This window comes from Oncorhynchus mykiss, chromosome 6 (assembly GCF_057628025.1).
Source record: "Oncorhynchus mykiss isolate SJ-2025 chromosome 6, ASM5762802v1, whole genome shotgun sequence".
Taxonomy (NCBI): domain Eukaryota; kingdom Metazoa; phylum Chordata; class Actinopteri; order Salmoniformes; family Salmonidae; genus Oncorhynchus; species Oncorhynchus mykiss.
In genome coordinates, this window is record NC_143027.1 from 71,651,515 (window position 1) to 71,668,386 (window position 16,872).

The 16,872-nt window shown below is 42.6% G+C and overlaps 1 protein-coding gene across 1 annotated transcript in view; it reads right to left on the minus strand.

Annotated features, from left to right (window-relative positions):
- Positions 1-10,991: 10,991 nt before the first annotated feature.
- LOC110526962 (uncharacterized) overlaps positions 10,992-16,872 on the minus strand; it is a 33,666-nt gene continuing 27,785 nt past the window's right edge. The window contains exons 32-49 of the mRNA XM_090238774.1: positions 16,600-16,805; positions 16,006-16,177; positions 15,638-15,885; positions 15,258-15,441; positions 14,897-15,098; positions 14,501-14,673; positions 14,333-14,402; positions 14,120-14,241; positions 13,877-13,908; positions 13,375-13,543; positions 13,107-13,211; positions 12,910-12,950; positions 12,591-12,713; positions 12,367-12,465; positions 12,159-12,287; positions 11,970-12,009; positions 11,646-11,769; positions 10,992-11,450 (exon numbers count right to left, since the gene is read on the minus strand). Of these exons, the coding sequence (XP_090094900.1) occupies positions 11,237-11,450; positions 11,646-11,769; positions 11,970-12,009; positions 12,159-12,287; positions 12,367-12,465; positions 12,591-12,713; positions 12,910-12,950; positions 13,107-13,211; positions 13,375-13,543; positions 13,877-13,908; positions 14,120-14,241; positions 14,333-14,402; positions 14,501-14,673; positions 14,897-15,098; positions 15,258-15,441; positions 15,638-15,885; positions 16,006-16,177; positions 16,600-16,805 (2,453 nt within the window). The 3' untranslated portion in view covers positions 10,992-11,236. The remainder of the gene's footprint in view (positions 11,451-11,645; positions 11,770-11,969; positions 12,010-12,158; positions 12,288-12,366; positions 12,466-12,590; positions 12,714-12,909; positions 12,951-13,106; positions 13,212-13,374; positions 13,544-13,876; positions 13,909-14,119; positions 14,242-14,332; positions 14,403-14,500; positions 14,674-14,896; positions 15,099-15,257; positions 15,442-15,637; positions 15,886-16,005; positions 16,178-16,599; positions 16,806-16,872) is intronic.

Consider the following 16,872-nt stretch of genomic DNA (forward strand, 5'->3'; position numbering starts at 1 on the left):
TTAGTATGGGGTGCCCTCTTGTGTCTTATTTTTATTAGTTTTAGGAAACTACAGTCTACAGTCACCCCTGGTGGAGGTTCTTGGAACACTGCAAGTCTGAGAAGAGGTTGACAAAAACCTTCAAAGACTGTGGTGCTATGTTGCATGTTATCTTGAATACCAGGAATATGTTTGAGTACAGAATGAAATGGTGTAAACTTAACAGGTTGAATTTGTTGAGTACACTCTTTGAAAAAGGGGTACCAATGGGTTTATTTGGCTGTCACCAGGTAGAAGTTCCAGGTAAAAATATTTTTGGTTCCATGTAGAACCTGCTGTGGAATGGAACCCAAAAGGGTTCTACCTACTGTAGGCACAGAAGGGGCTATACCTGTAACCAAAAAGGGTTCTCCTATGGTTGCAGCGGAAGAATCCTTTTAGGTTTTAGATAGCACTTTTTCCTGAGTTTAGGCCTGTATTGCAGTGGTGGCTCTATGGTTCTTTGTAAAAAACAAAAAAGTGGTTCATTGGTGGTGGGTAGATAACATAATCAGAAATACTATGAAACATCCCCACTTTTAGCACACATTTGCAAGCAGGCAAAGTAACCTTCTATGCGTGCTGAGGCATTTGTGATCACGCAACATTGACAGGACAGACAAAAACGTACATGCTCACATGCAAACAAAAGAGAACATGTGTCGAACTTGCACAGTTATGCAATTATTAAGAGACAAATACAAATATCTAACCCTGGCTACCAATGTTCTAGCATTAATTTATTGAGACAAGCAGATCAGAGATGTCAACCTGGTACCCAAGCATATGACACGCACAAATATGTATGGTCATATTTTGTATGTTTCATTTAGTTTATTTTATGGAGCTATCACTTGTATAATTTCATAGGTCTCCCAGGTATTTGCATTAAAGTAACATTATTATTTTACTAGGCAAGTCAGTTAAGAACAAATTCTTATTTTCAATGATGGCCTAGGAACAGTGGGTTAACTGTCTGTTCAGGGGCAGAACGACAGAATTGTACCTTGTCAGCTCGGGGATTTGAACTTGCAACCTTTCGGTTCCTACTCTCTAACCACTAGGTTACCCTGCCGCCCCATGTGTGGAAGAGTTAGTGAGATTGTGAGGTCTGGCAGGTTTCTTCTTCAATCTTGGAGCTGTTTAGAAGCCTGTTGGACCTAGACTTGGCGCTCCGTTAATGCTTGCCGTGCGGTAGCAGAGAGAACAGTCTATGACTAGTCTATGACTAGGGTGGCTGGAGTCTTTGACAATGTTTAGGGCCTTCCTCTGACACATGCCTGGTATAGAGGTCCTGAATGGCAGGAAGCTTGGCCCCAGTGATGTATGTACTGGGCCGTTCGCACTACCCTCTGTAGTGCCTTGTGGTCGGAGGAAGAGCAGTTGCCATACCAGGCAGTTATGCAACCATCATGCTCTCGATGATGCAGCTGTAGAACCTTTGGAGGATCTGAGGACCCATGCCAAATCTTTTCAGTCTCCTGAGGGGGTATAGGTTTTGTTGTGCCCTCTTCACGACTGTCTTGGTGTGCTTGGACCAAGTTAGTTTGGTGATGTGGACACCAAGGAACTTGAAGCTCTTAACCTGCTCCACTACAGCCCTGTCGATGAGAATGGGGGCGTGCTCGGTCCTCTTTTTTCTGTAGTCCACAATCATCTCCTTCGTCTTGATCACGTTGAGGGAGATGTTGTTATCCTGTCACCACAAGGCCAGGTCTCTGACCTCCTCCTTATAGGCTGTCTCTTCATTGTCGTTGATCCGGCCTACCACTGTTGTGTCGTCGGAGGGGTTCCAGACCTTGGCCGAACGCCATGACCATGCATTGAACACATTGCTGGAGCAATTCCGCAGCTTGTCTAAAAGGCAGTACCACGACGTTAACCTCCCAGCCCCTCAGTAACTTGGCTATTAGCAGCGCCGCCTCCCTGGCACCCCAGTGTCCCAAGAACCCCGCTTACTTCCTCTGGAGCACTACAATGGAGTTTTCGGAAACTGCTGGGCTTTCTTCTCCCAGTTCTCCCTCATTTTCGAGCTGCAGCCTTCTTCGATCCCCCTGGCCCGCTCAAGGATACCGTACATCATTACACTGATGTCCGGGAGGGCACTCGCCTGGGCCACGGCGGTGTGGGAGCAACAATCCACCACCTGACTCAGTCTGGAGTAGCTCGCGGAGGAAGTTCGGAAGGTGTTTGATTCTCCATTGTCTGGGAGAGATGCTGCTCGTAAGCTGCTCCAGCTACGCCAAGACTCTATGCGGTGGATTTCTGCACGTTGGCAGCGGAGAGTGTTTGGAACCTGGAAGCGCTGTTCGACACATTCCTACACGTTCCTACACGGAGTATCGGAGAAAGTTAAGGAAGAGCTTGCAGCCCGGGAACAACCGATGGATCTCGACTCACTCATCGCCATGACCATTCGGCTCGATGGACGACTACGGGAACGAAGGAAGGAGAGGAGAGTCGATTCCACTTCGCCTCTGAGATATCCGATATCCCGGAAGTCCCAGACGGCTCTGTTGCCGAGAAAACCAGAGGCTACTAACCGAGTTCTCATGAGAGCCTCTGAAGACTGACGAGTCACCTCTTCCTGAGCCCAATCAACTTGGCAGAGCTAGGCTGTCTCCAGCTGAATGGCTATACAGGCTTCACACTAAGAGTTGCCTGTATTGCGGGACTACTGGTCATTTCGTGTCCACCTGTCCACTAAAAGACCAGGCTCACCAGTAGGAGCGAGTACTATGGTGGGCTATATCGAGAACTTTCCTCTCCCCTTACTCGCATTCTTTTTCATGCCATGTTGCTGTGGGGAAACCAGTCAAAATATCTCCTGGTATTCATGAACTCTGGGGCATATGAGAGCTTTATGGATGCTACCCTGGCTTCCGAGCTGGATATCCCCACCCAGCCCCTCTCCATTCCCATGGATGTTAGAGTATTTGACGGGCGCTCTATTGGCAGGGCCACCCACAATACCATCTCCATCAACCTACGTGTGTCAGGAAACAAAGCGAGACATTCCAGTTCCTGCTCATTAAGTCTCCTGGCTCCAGCAACCACCATCCCCTCACTGACTGGTCTGCCGGTGCAATCATGGGCTGGAGCCTTTTCTGCCACACCCATTGCCTGAAATCAGCGCAGCCTGCCCCGTGTCATCTTCCTGGATGCTCGGAAGCTGCCCCGGACCTCTACACCATTCCAGCAGAATACGTCGTTGTCGTTGACGCCGCACCGACCATATGACCGCGGGATTGATCTTCTCCCAGGCATCACTCTGTCCCGGGGACAACTGTACTCTTTGTCGGGTCCAGAGACCAAGGCTATGGAGACCTACATTGAGGACTCCCTAGCTGCTGGGTTAATCCGTCCTTCTGCCTCCCCCGCCAGCGCAGGGTTGTTCTTTGTGGAGAAGAAGGACAAAGGTCTTAACGACAAGGATGAGGACCAGGTCTCAACAACATCATGGTGCAGAACTGCTACCCTCTACCTCTCATCTCCTCGGCCTTCGAGCCGCTTCAGGGGATAAACCATGTTCTCCAAGCTGAACCTACGGAACACCTACCACCTGGTGCGAATACAGGAAGGAGACGAGTGGAAAACTGTCTTCAACACAACCAGCGAGTATCTGGTCATGCCTTTTGGCTTCAACCACACCCCTGCTGTGTTCCAGGCTATACAAATTTAATATGCTCACATGCACCCATAAACTAAGTTAGTAGTAACATCATTTTTCTGGGCTAAAGTAGGTATACTTACAAAAAAATATATTACAGGGAATCATCAGGGGGTTGAATCAAGTTCCAGTCCTAGGACTGAGTGCAAAAGAGGAAAAACCACATATCTGTTATATGGTGGCAACCACACATATTTCTTCAGGTGTTTTACCTGAAAGCACTGAATTCTTGAGGACAGGTTAGAACCCACATAGATTTCTAACTCCCTGGAGTCAAGAGGATACTCAAAAAATGGTGCTTTCAGTCTGTATTCTTTCCCCACAATGTACTCTTTGCCTTCTGTAGAAATTACATTCATGACAGAAATAACTTTATCAATTCTGATACAGTCATCTCTCTTTGAGGTTCTGACAGCTAATCCATCAATCAACAGCTCCTTGGACTGATCCACTACTCCAACAAAACACTGTGGCACAGGCTTCCTCAAGGATAGTTCTTGCTGCTCTTCTTTAACATCATAACTAGACTTTAACCTATCAAATTCTGATAGTCAGCAGATCACTTGAGTTAAAGGACCGTGTAGCCTTCGGACCATTTTTTGTTTGTTTTTCGAATGCATTTTCAAAGGGAAAGCCTGAAATCAGATATAAATGTCCATGTACTTTGATATCTTCGCTCAGATGTACTAAGCCATGTATGTTATAAACGATGACTACTACTTCCCATCCACAGATCCAACGGGTGTCTCATGAGCACCAAACAAACTAAATGCATGTAGTCATGACGGACGACTCTTACCATGTTAGAATTCAAAAGAGGAGACTGGTTATGGAAGTGTTCTTCGTCCACTGACTGTTTGAAGCCCTCGTTGATTCTAGGCCTGGCATTAACCTCAGGAAATGCCACATGGTTGCCTGTGTAGACACCCCTTTGGTAGAACTTGTCACACCTACTATATCCAGTGTGGGACTTCACTTTTTATATATGCTCTAGCTGGGGCATCACATATTACAGAAGACACATTTAAGAAATAAAGAAATCACATGAAAAGAAAACCCCCACTTATGCTTTTTAACTCAGTGACCTGCTTGCTTCAGTACTCATTCAGTACTCATTCAGTACTCATTCAGTACTCATTCAAAGAAGTTGGTTTTGCAGACCCACAAAACAAAGCAATAATCACAGACTTTTTGACTTTTCCTTGGATTATTCAGAGTATTGGCCATAACTGAATGGCAGAGCTCTTAAAAAGAGGAAGGCCATCAAAATTAAGCTGCAACTTAAAAGCATGCTTGTCCGGAACATAAGACAATAGTCTTTGCAATAGTTTGTTAAGCGCATTGACTATTCTAAAGTAGTGAAATGAGCCACCAACCTGTGTCTCAATTTTGTACACATTTTGGCAAGAAAAGTATGGTATATAAATCGAAAAATTAGCAACAAGGCAGACAAAGCAATCAACGGGATCCTAAACTCTACAGCCCAGTCTGCACATCAAGCCACCACTCTCATCACCAGTAGAACTGTCTGTCTCACTTCTCTCACTGTCTGACAAATTGTTAACACCTGACACCTCCCAATCTGCCACTTCTACATCAGACATGTCCATATCTTCCACGCTGGGGTCTTGACCTGCACCATCAACTTCCAGAGCACCTTCCAGGACCTCTCTGAGCTGACAGAAGACTCACCCTCTTTGCTGCTTTTTCCCTCCGGGCATTATAATCCAATTTACTCCAGTCCATCTTCATATTCTAGTCAAGCTCCCGATGAACACTTATTGTGCTGAAGTTGCTTCCCGAGGCTGTTTGGAGCTCGGTAGTGAGTGTTGCAACTGAGGAAGGAAGATTTTTATGCACTTCAGCACTCGGCGGTCCCTTTTCTGTGAGCTTGTGTGGCCTAGCAGTTTGCGGCTGAGCCGTTGTTGCTCCTAGATGTTTCCACCTCACAATAACAGCACTTACAGTTGACCGTGGCAGCTCTAGCAGGGCTCTACTGGCGGGACAGTGTGACATAGGACCATTCTGTTGGTCCTAAGAACGCACCACATATAATGTTCATATGCGATGAAACTGAGATTTCCCCATAAGTGTTCACATAACCACCCCCAACCCCACCCCCCCCGCCCCTCTTGTGTAGCAACCCAGGCAGATCACAGGGTAATCTGATGTTTTAAAGGGGGGGGGGTGGTAGGGGTTACAGATGAGCTATTGTCCTTGGTGGCCTTTATGGCCCCACCATATTATGGACCTACATTCCAGCTCTGGTAAACCCCTCAAAGACATGAAGGGTGACCCTGGTTCCTGTGTTAAGTTGTAATTGGAAATCACCCCTGTTGGGCATGACCCCCTCGTGGGACCTCGTCGCAACAACTACTTGTCAGCTGTTCTGAAGATCTCTACGTCAAAAATGACACTAGACTTTGATGCCCTTGCCAAGAGAGGTGACCAGAACCATTACTCATATTGAGACCAAAGCCATCAAGAGTGGGGTAGACCAGGCTTGTGTTTTCTTTCCCTGTTTTCAGCAATCTTAAACTATGATTATTTTTTTGTATTATGGTGACGGTTATTGCAGGGAGAACTATCCAGCAATGCACTTGGATACTGGCCTTGTCATTTCTGGGGTTCCAATATCTATGTCCATTATATAAAATAAAATGTACAGAGGGGCATAGTGGTTGAAGCCAAAAGGCTGCAGTAAGAAAGAAGGGAAGAGAAGTGAAAGCCTGTAAGTACAATTCATGTTTGAGAAGGTTTTGCTTACGAAAGTACAGATGACCTTCCTGGCGTTCAGTGCAAGAGTTTGTCCCACCTCCAATAAAGTTTTTCAAATGCCAAAGAATGGGACATGTAGCTGCTCAGTGCAAAGGACAGAAAATATGTGTGAAGTGTAGAGGGGAACATGATTATGGTGACTGTGTGAGCATTGTCAGGGCATAGTGCAGCATTTGGTGGATGCCAGGTGCAGAAAGAGGCTAGAGAGGCCGAAAGATATAACATCACTCATAATGTATTTTATGCAGAGGCTGCAAGGCAGATTGGTGGAACTATTAGGCAGAATGTTGGAGATAATAGGGCTACTCCTGGAATAAGTGGACCTACTGTAGGAAATGTTGTTTAAGCTAGCCCTGACACGGTTACGAGACCTGTTCAGAAATCATGCTCTTACAAATGTGTCATGTCAAAGGATAGTTAATCAGATTGACTTCATAGTCTTCCTTGGAAAGGTTATCAACCTGACGGCGTTTGTGGAAAGAAGAACTGCCAGGTTGAAGATCATTGTGGAAGCAGCACCAGAGATTTAAGAGTAACAGATGTTACTGTCGCCATGATTGTTGATATGTTGATTCCTAATAACACTAATGTCTCAGTACGATAACAATTATAGTTATGATTCTTGTCATCCTTCAGTGGAATGACAGAAGCCTTATTGCTAACAGACAGGAGTTTAAGAAATATGTAATTGATGCAGGGATCAAATCTGATGTGATATGGGTTCAAGAAACATGGTTCAGACCATATCCTGATTTTGTTATTCCTTGTTATTGTTCAATAGATCAACTGGACAGGATGGCGGTTGTGCTACGTTCATAAGAAAAGGTCTTGTATATTGTAATATACCTGCCCTAACTGTATATGAATGCGTGATGCACAGGAGGTTAGTGTCACTTTAATTGGGGAGGACGATAAAGGCACGTGGTAATGGCTGGAGCAGAATCATAGAAAAGGTATCAATAACATCAAACACGTGGTTTAGCACGTAGGGTCATTAAGTCTGTCTAGAGAAATACATGGAGACTGTTCTGCTCTACAGTAGGCAGGGGTACTGGGCTGGGGGATGTATGGACTATGTTGAAGAAGATGACTGGAAGAAGCATGTCCACTTGAATTCCAGTTTTGGCTGTGGGTAAAAAAAACAAACATCCGTAACTGATAAAGAAAAAGTTGACTTGTTGGAGAAGACATTTGCCAGGGTACATAGCGGGGTTAACTTGGGCAAAGTATATATAGTTGAAGTCTGAAGTTTACATACGCCTTAGCCAAATACATTTAAACTCAGTTTTTCACAATTCCTGACATTCAAACCAAGTAAAATGTCTCTGTCTTAGGTCAGTTAGGATCACCACATTATAATGTGAAATGTCAGAATAATAGTAGAGGGAATGATTTATTTCAGCTTTTATTTCTTTCATCACATTCCCAGTGGATCAGAAGTTCAAATACACACAATTAGTATTTTTTAGATTTGTCTTTAAATTGTTTAACTTGGGTCAAATGTTTTGGATAGTCTTCCACAAGCTTCCCACAATAAGTTGGGTGAATTTTTGCACATTCCTCTTGACAGAGCTGGTGTAACTGAGTCAGGTTTGATGGCCTCCCTGCTCACACACGCTTTTTTAGTTCTGCCCACAAATTTACAATGCGATTGAGGTCAGGGCTTTGTGATGGCCACTCCAATACCTTGACTTTGTTGTCCTTAATCATGTAACTAATTAACTAGGAAGTCGGGGCACCAAGGAAAAATATTCAGATTACAAGGTTATAATTTCCTAATATAACCTTTCAAATATGTTCATATCTGATCCATAGTCTTCTGATTAATGAATTATTTACTTTACCTCACGTTAGTCTCATTCCAAATGTCGTAAATTGTTGGTTATCTGCACAAACCCAGTCTTCACTATGAGTCATCCATACATCAATTGTCTTAAATCATTTATTTATTACTAACTAAGTAATTCACAGAAATACATAAACAAACAAACAAACAAGGTAAATGTGGTTTCATGAAATGATAGGAGAATGTACCCTAGTGGGCTAAACCGGCATGGCAGCTTGTTAGACAAAAGGGGTAGTGGGGGTCGACTAAGAAGTCGCTACAGAGTTAATAATTATAACAATTGAAATGCTTATTCTTTAAACATGAATGCTCACTCATTCGGGAACAATTGCAATCAATATATATTCGTTATAGTATGGATGTTTCGGCGGTTGTCGTTCTTCACTGTCAATGATACCGAGTTCATAGCTGCAGACTAGTAATTAATATCAAAGACTTGTTCTTATTCTGTCGGTATCGATAGTCTAAGAGTTTAACCACGTGGTATGGTTAAAAGATACAGCAATGGTCTACAAACTTTGTACTCCCGTGATTGAGAGAAACATGGTCTGCAACCTTTAGCCATCTCGTAATTGAGGTAAAGTCGGTCTGCTGATCGAATACCCGAGTGGGGGTTTAATTCGGAAGGGCCGAAAAGGGCTCTCCCAGGATGTCTGACCCTAACTGGGCTCAGGGGCAGTCCTCTGATTTAGTTCAAATCAAAAGGGAATTGTATTTTTCTTCATTAAATAGTCCAAGATCATATTACACAATTATACAAACAGTATCATACTCACTCATTCATCTTATGCAACAATTAGATGTAAACCTCATATCTAAGGCTTTTATATAAACAGCGTTATGGTAATGTGGCCACACCGTCTCCTATGAGCTTCACCAAGTTGTGACAAACGGACCAGTTCATAGCTGGATTCTTCACCGATCTTTTATACTTTCTCCGGAACATGAAATTTGTTCGTACCTCAAGTTCTTTGAGGTGGAATGAATTGCTTTGTTCTCTATGAAAATTTACTCTCTCTATACTGTGTGTCCATGAGGAGATCCTCAGGAATTTACGATGTCTCTCTGACCACAGTGACCTAGTTGAAGGAGGCAAGGGGGAGGCAGGGAGAGGGGGATGGGGATTGCTATACCCAAAGAGGCCAACGTCATGACAGCTCTGACCCCAACCAAGGATCATCAAAAGTCGTGCTATAAATTCTCGGACAGCCCAAAGATTCCTAGATGCCCTTCCAGACTCCCTCCGCCTACCCAAGGACATCAGAGTACAAAAATCAGTTAACCACCTAACTGAGGAACTCAATTTAACCTTGCGCAATACCCTAGATGCAGTCGCACCCCTAAAAACAAAAAACATTTGTCATAAGAAACTAGCTCCCTGGTATACAGAAAATAGCCAAGCTCTGAAGCAAGCTTCCAGAAAATTGGAATGGAATTGGCGCCACACCAAACTGGAAGTCTTCCGACTAGCTTGTAAAGACAGTACCGCGCAGTATCGAAGAGCCCTTATTGCTGCTCGATCATCCTATTTTTCCAACTTAATTGAGGAAAATAAGAACAATAAAAAAAAAATGTTTATACTGTCGCAAAGCAAACTAAAAAGCAGTTCCCCAAGATAGGATGGCTTTCACTTCAGCAGTGATAAATTCATTAACTTATTTGAGGAAAAGATCATGATCATTAGAAAGCAAATGACGGACTCCTCTTTAAATATGCGTATTGCTCCAATGCTCAGTTGTCCTGAGTCTGCACAACTCTGCCAGGACCTAGGATCAAGGGAGACACTCAAGCATTTTAGTACTATATCTCTTGACACAATGAGGAAAATAATCATGGCCTCTAAACCTTCACGCTGTTTACTAAACTACTGAATTAGCTGCTTCTGGTGCTTGGCCCTCCTAGGTTGAACATAATAAACGGCTCTCTATCCACCGGATGTGTACCAAACTCATTAAAAGTGGCAGTAATAAGGTTGTTCTGATTCTGTCACAATGGAATGGCAAGGCTACGTGCTCCAGCGGTTTAATTGGTTATCTGGCTTGAATGGGCATTAAATTATATTTAAAATTTGAGATTTTTCCTTTATTCAAATCAAGACAAATTATGGAAATAAATGTTTTATCTGTGTTTTGTTTGCTCTTAAAGTGTATTTCTCAACCTACTGGTTTGTTTGCCATGCCATTTTTGGACATGATTGAAATATACCCATTGAGTTTTGAAGAATATAACTTAAAAATGACTCATGAGCTTAGTTCAACTGTCCTACCCCATCAGAATCCCAAATATAAGCTTGTTTGACTTCTTTGTTTGTAAATGATGTAATTGTAAATAAACACTGTATAGACTCAACATGATTAAGGACTAGATTCAATCCGTACTGTGGAAGATCTGTGTTACAGAGAAATTAATATATCAAGGTAATTTTCGATTGAGCAAAACATATGCTGCATTTACCGTTACCGTGTGGTCTCTGCAATCGCTGGAACATTGCCTTTAAAACATGCATATAGTGGGCAAAAAAGTGATCTGATTGAATCTGTCCCTTAAATTATCATGTTGAGCTCATGGATGGTAGGTCCTTACATCCATAGCTCTGTTTGTGAATTTGAGAGTGGTTACATTTCTCCAGCCCCATTTGAGAATTGCTCAAAGAGCAAAAGGAACATGCAGAAGCACATGTTGAAGTTGCTGTTGTTTATTAATCACTACAAATGAGAAAAGAGATTCTCCACTACATTTATCATAGAAAATACATTAATTCCACAATGAAGGTATAAGAACATAACACTAAGTGTTGCCGATTGTAGAAATACACTGGCATGACAGATTTAATTAAAACGTAACAAGAAAACAAATTTGGACTAAAACATTCGATGTCATGATGACAATTGCGATGTCAGTGTGCATGTTGTCTCCCTAGACGTTTAGCGCCTCCTCCTGCGCTGTCTCGTTGTCCCCGTGGCGGTGGTTGTGCCTGCATCACAGTCTGTGACATGGCATCCGCACGACTCAACGTGGATGTAGGAGTGCTTGACCTTTGACCCATCAGGGCACATCAGCTCCACCTCTTTCTGGCTAGTGGTCGCCTCTTGGCAGCAGGAGCAATAGTGCATCATGGTGTTCGCCTCTGCTGAGTACCTGCACATTCACAAAAACAAGTTGAAAAGAGGGATTGAATTCCCTGGCCTGTCTTGACAAGATGAGCACAGGAGCATTAAATAAGTCAAATTGTCTCCTAGTTCATAAAGGGCACACTAGATAGTGAATAGATTATCACTAACTGGGGCCTGCATGACATTGACTAGTGCTGCATTCAGCATCTGTAGTACTTACATAGAAGAGGTTCCACAGTTTCCTGAGCAGGAATTGATCTCCACAGGCTCAGCGGTCGCACAGCCACTGATGACAATGCTAGTGGTGGTGTACTTCATCTCACAGACATTGCTGCGTTCTGTGCCTGGTCAGGGAAGATGCATCAAGAGTTAGGCTATTGTTTGGTATGACACAGATGAAGCAGAAACAGCCAACATATACATTTTTGGCCAGTATGTAGTCACACAATGTTTCCTGTTGATTTTGTTTAGGTGACATAGCATGCTAGTATTAACCAGTAGATAGGTGGTTATTAGGAATGCTTTGGCTGGACGTGTTACTTACAAGTCTTGCAGCATCCATTTGCGTCTGTCTTTTCTGTGCCCTGGGGTGAAAAATAGGATAGATGATTATGAGATCGTTATGACCCAAGAGCACTAGGAATGATAGTAACATTCTGAGTGAGAATGGAAAACAGTGTAACTGCAGTGTTGATTGTCCCCACGATGGAGGTGAGATAGGACAGAAACTCACTGGGACACAGTTCTCTGGGCTGAAAGCAGGGCACACAGTCTTCACCTCCACTGGTAAATATTGGCCACCAGGTTTCTCACATGTGTACTTCACACATTTGTCACCAGGTGGTGACCACGTGTCGTTCACCTATCGCAAAAGGAGAAGATGATGTTTCAGATCATGCAGACAGATTATGCATCCTCATACACACGCTTGTCGTACTCACCTGAATAGTGTGTTTGGTCTTATCTGGCATAGTAACCACACAGCTTGTTTGTACACACTTCCCACAACACTGATCAGGTATGGCGTGATACTGGAAGCCCTAAGACAAGGATGGAGAGCCATCATTGAATCATTGTTCACTTATTATATAAGCATGCAGCAGCTTCCAGAGTAGGCTACTGCAAGTTTCTTATAAATATGTAAATTAATTGATCATCTTTGTACCTGTGAACATGTAGTGTCGCAGGAGATATTTGTGCACACAATGTTGTTGAGCTTGGTGCTAGGATCCATGATCGAGCTGCAGGTGCAATTCTCGCATGTTCCTTTAGGAATTTCAGCACCAGGCTGGAGTGAAAGAGAGAGACAAAAGTTATCATCCACTATAACAGACTGTTTGAATAGAGGAGGGTCAGAGTGCAAATGGAGCAGTTCTATACTAGAATGTGACCAATCATGAGGGCAGCAAATAAGCTATGTGTGTGTGAATCTTTCAGAAGCTTGTTGAATTTCAATTAATTTATTTGAAATTACTTATTCTTACCTGGTACTCAACGTTATTGTAGACACATACACCCTTAGGAACTAAACAGACACACATTTAAAATAAATCAGTCAGTTATACCAGTGATTCATGTCATACAGTAGTTAACACAAACTTAATTCAAACTAGTGATACCTGGGAATTACAAAGTCAGTGAACTAACTAAACCACTGATGAAGCAAATCAAGGGGCCTTACCACAGGTATACTCTGGACAGCAACTTGAGATGGACGTGCTTATAATTGCCTCCCACCCTGGTTGGCAGTCCATCATGACTTTGGGGCAAAGCAGTGCATCGCACTCTGTTACAGAGGTAACCAATGAGAAGTGATTAAAAGACAAGCCGATAGAGGGTCAAATAACCCCTATGACCCTACAGAACACATCAGATAATCTTGGTCTAGTACTGTATGAATAAGAGTTGGCTTTCTAATGATTTACTGAAGGGTCTGCTCCATCACTCACCACATGTATATTTCTGGCAGCAGCCTTCTGCCTTGTTCACCAGTCTGTATCCAGTCTCATTGCAGATGGGTGTGGCTGGTGTGGGGCAGGTGATAGGCTGGCACTGGACAATCATGGAGTCCATGTCACAGGTGCACTGCTGGCAACCACTTTCCCATGTATCACCAGGCTTAATGGAAAAACAGGGTAATGTCAGGTCAATACAGAAACAGAAAAGAGTAACTCAAATGTTTTTGTTCTGCAATGAACTGGATTTAACCATGACAGTTAATATGAACCATCATTAGGTGAGAAGAAATGGGTTGGAGGTAGTTATTCAGAGATTAAACGTTTTCTTCTGGTCAGTTCATTGGAAGGAATAAAGAGGCCAAGACCTATACTATGTCAATGAAAAGTATCCATCCAAGTATGTACGTTTCCCTGACTCACGTGAAATGTATCTCATGATATGTCTATGTGAGAATGAATATCTGGAGAATATTTAGATGGAGGAAATTCTTACCATTTTGGGGTTGCCATCAGGTCCAGTGCAGCCTGAAAAATAAATAGAGGGTGTGTTTAAAAGTTTTGTCTCACATGGTTGGCGTCACATTCTTCACACCTCAACATCAACACATTTTGTTAACTGTTCCATTACAAATAAAGCCTGTAAGCCATTATTTATGATTAATTTAAGGTTTCAAAGTACAGAAAGGAATTTTCATATTGATAGCTACCTGCAAAATGACCCATAACCCATTCTTACCACAGGAGACCACACAAGTATCAGAGTAGGTGCTGAACAAGACGGTTTTAGATGGACAGAAGCAACCCTCTTTCGTCTTATTGGTCATTTGGGTTTGGTTGTTCAAATACTTCTCATTATATCTGTAAACAAAAGAGGTTTGGGATTATGCAGGAGATAATTCATTTACAAATTAAGGAAATTCATATAACATCCAATCAGACTAAAGCTTACTTTGTATTACATGTTGGTTCAACTGCTGGACCACATGGCATGTACACCTTAGTGTCTGGGCATGTATGCTCTGCAGGACAAAAATAGATCACAGTTATGCTGAACACCATCAAAAAAACATTTTTAAGTCACTGCCTAAGACAAAAGTAGCTTGGATTCATAGCTCACCACATTCTCCATCTGTGGACTTCCTCCAGTCAATGCAGATCCCTTTATTTGCACATTCAGATGCATACGCCTCCAGACTAGAGCAGCTAGAAATAGCATTGTTGCAGACATCTGATCTACAGGCCTGAATGAAGGCATCAGGAGAAACCGCTTTATGGCATTCCTCAAAGACCCTTTGAAATAAAATATCATAGAGAGTGATTTAAAGAGATGCATGGAGTGCAACCTTAAACTAGAAATGCCAATGGAACGGTACCTGTATTATGATAAAACAGGTGTAATTACAAGTAAATTAACATTAAAATTGATAAAACACATTAGGAAGTGAATTGTCATTTAGGCATTCCTATTGTGTGCTTGTTCCCTTTTTCAAACTTAGTTTGATATGTTGCTTACTTGCTGTTCATGATTTCACAAATGACTGTCTTGCAGGGGGTAGGGGATGTGCTTGGGGTTGCCGTGGTGGTAGAGGGTGGTGCTGTTGGAGGAGTTGGACAGTCCTGGTTTGGAATCAGCCACTGGCTAGCTGCGACTGAGCAGCTCTGTATCTGACCATTAGGTGACTGGCAGTCATTCTTCTGGGAATTGTCACAGGTACCTTGAAAAATACGGATATTAAGTAGGGTAAAACCTAGTTAGCAAGGACAAGTCATAGTTGTCTTGTTGTATGCAATTTCTATAGGATGGTCTAGATAGGAGCATCTACTGAAGGTTTGAAACTGTGAAATGTTTATTGACCCTCTTTAATAATACTCACCACACTGGCCCTCTGTGCTGCTTTGGAAGAGGGAATAAGGAAGGTTGATGCTAAATGATGACCCCTTGTAAGACACCTGAACCTTAAGATCAGTGATCTCCAGCACGACCTCCACACCAGTACTTGTTAGAGCAATGTCACCCATTCTGTAAGCTGGGTAGATTCGTTTACTGTTGACATATACCTGCATTTGTGTAGAAATGAAAACACATTTAGATGGTTGAGTCATGTGTTATCTTTAAAGTAGTAACATGACAATGTTAACCGCATTTTTGGTTTTCATTTACATTTATGGGATTTCAATAAAGCATGATAAAGCAGCAGCATCATTAAATAATGATGGATATTAATTAAAAAAATATATATTTTTAAATAGTTACCACATTTTCTGTTGTGTCACCAGATCTCTGCTGGGTTAGAATCACTTCATAGGATTTGTAATGAATGATAAGGGACTGAGGACAGAATCCACTGTCGGCGTTTCCACAGTAGTGATTATCAACAATAATGGTAAGGTTGTATTTGAAGTTGATTTCTTTCACTAAGGTGTATGAGCAGTTCTCCTGGAAATTGTAATATACTCCATCAAATGTCATGTAGTGAGATCCACCCCATCCACTGCATACACCTGCAACATGTTAAAATATGAGTTGATAATAATCAAAGCTATTGACAGAGGACATTGAAAACAAATGAGCAATAATGTATTATTTTAATTCAGATTGTTGGGTTGTATGTTGCCACTTACATTCACATTCATATGTAAAGCAGCATCCAGTTGAATCATAGACCTTGACAGGTGGACGACCATTCTCACACTGTAGTGGCTCCACTGGATTGCATTTTACTGGTAGCTGGACAACAATGCCATCCTGGCAAACTGCTGTGGTACAGCTATTCAGCTGCCAAGATTCTCCATTCTGCCATTGATTTGATAAGGAAAAGCAATTACTCAAACATGCACAAGGAGGGTTTAACATACTCTAAGTGTACGTCGGGGAATGAACTCTACAAGGTGTCGAAAGCTTTCCACAGGGATGCTGGCCCATGTTGACTCTAGTGCATCCCACTATTGTGTCTTATTGGCTGGATGTCCTTTGGTGGACCATTCTTGGTGCACAAAGGAAACGGTTTAGTGTGAAAACTCAGCAGTGTTGTGGTTCCTGACACAAACCAGTGAGCCTGGCACCTACTAAAATACTCAGTTCAACGACACTTCAATCTTTTGTCTAGCCCATTCAACCTCTGAATGTCGCACTTACACAATCCATGTCTCAAGCATTAAAATACCATTTCACCCATTTTACCCCCCCAAAAAACAGATTTTTAGGTTAAAAATTACCTTTCTTGGTGGATCAGTGCTAGTGCAGTCTGGGGAGGATTGGGTTGTTGGTGGTGTGGTCGTGGTCTCTTCTGATGTTGTGGGTGATACAGTGGGTGGTGTAGAGGAAGGACATGGATTTGATTCCACTTCAACTTGGCACGTTGCTTTGCAGTAAGCCGTGAAGCACCACCCTGAACCATCGGTCACATTATACACTAGGTTCCCTGATTGTTGAGAAAGGCAAATATATGAACATTTCATTTTGCAAAGATCATAAAAGATTAGTGAAAT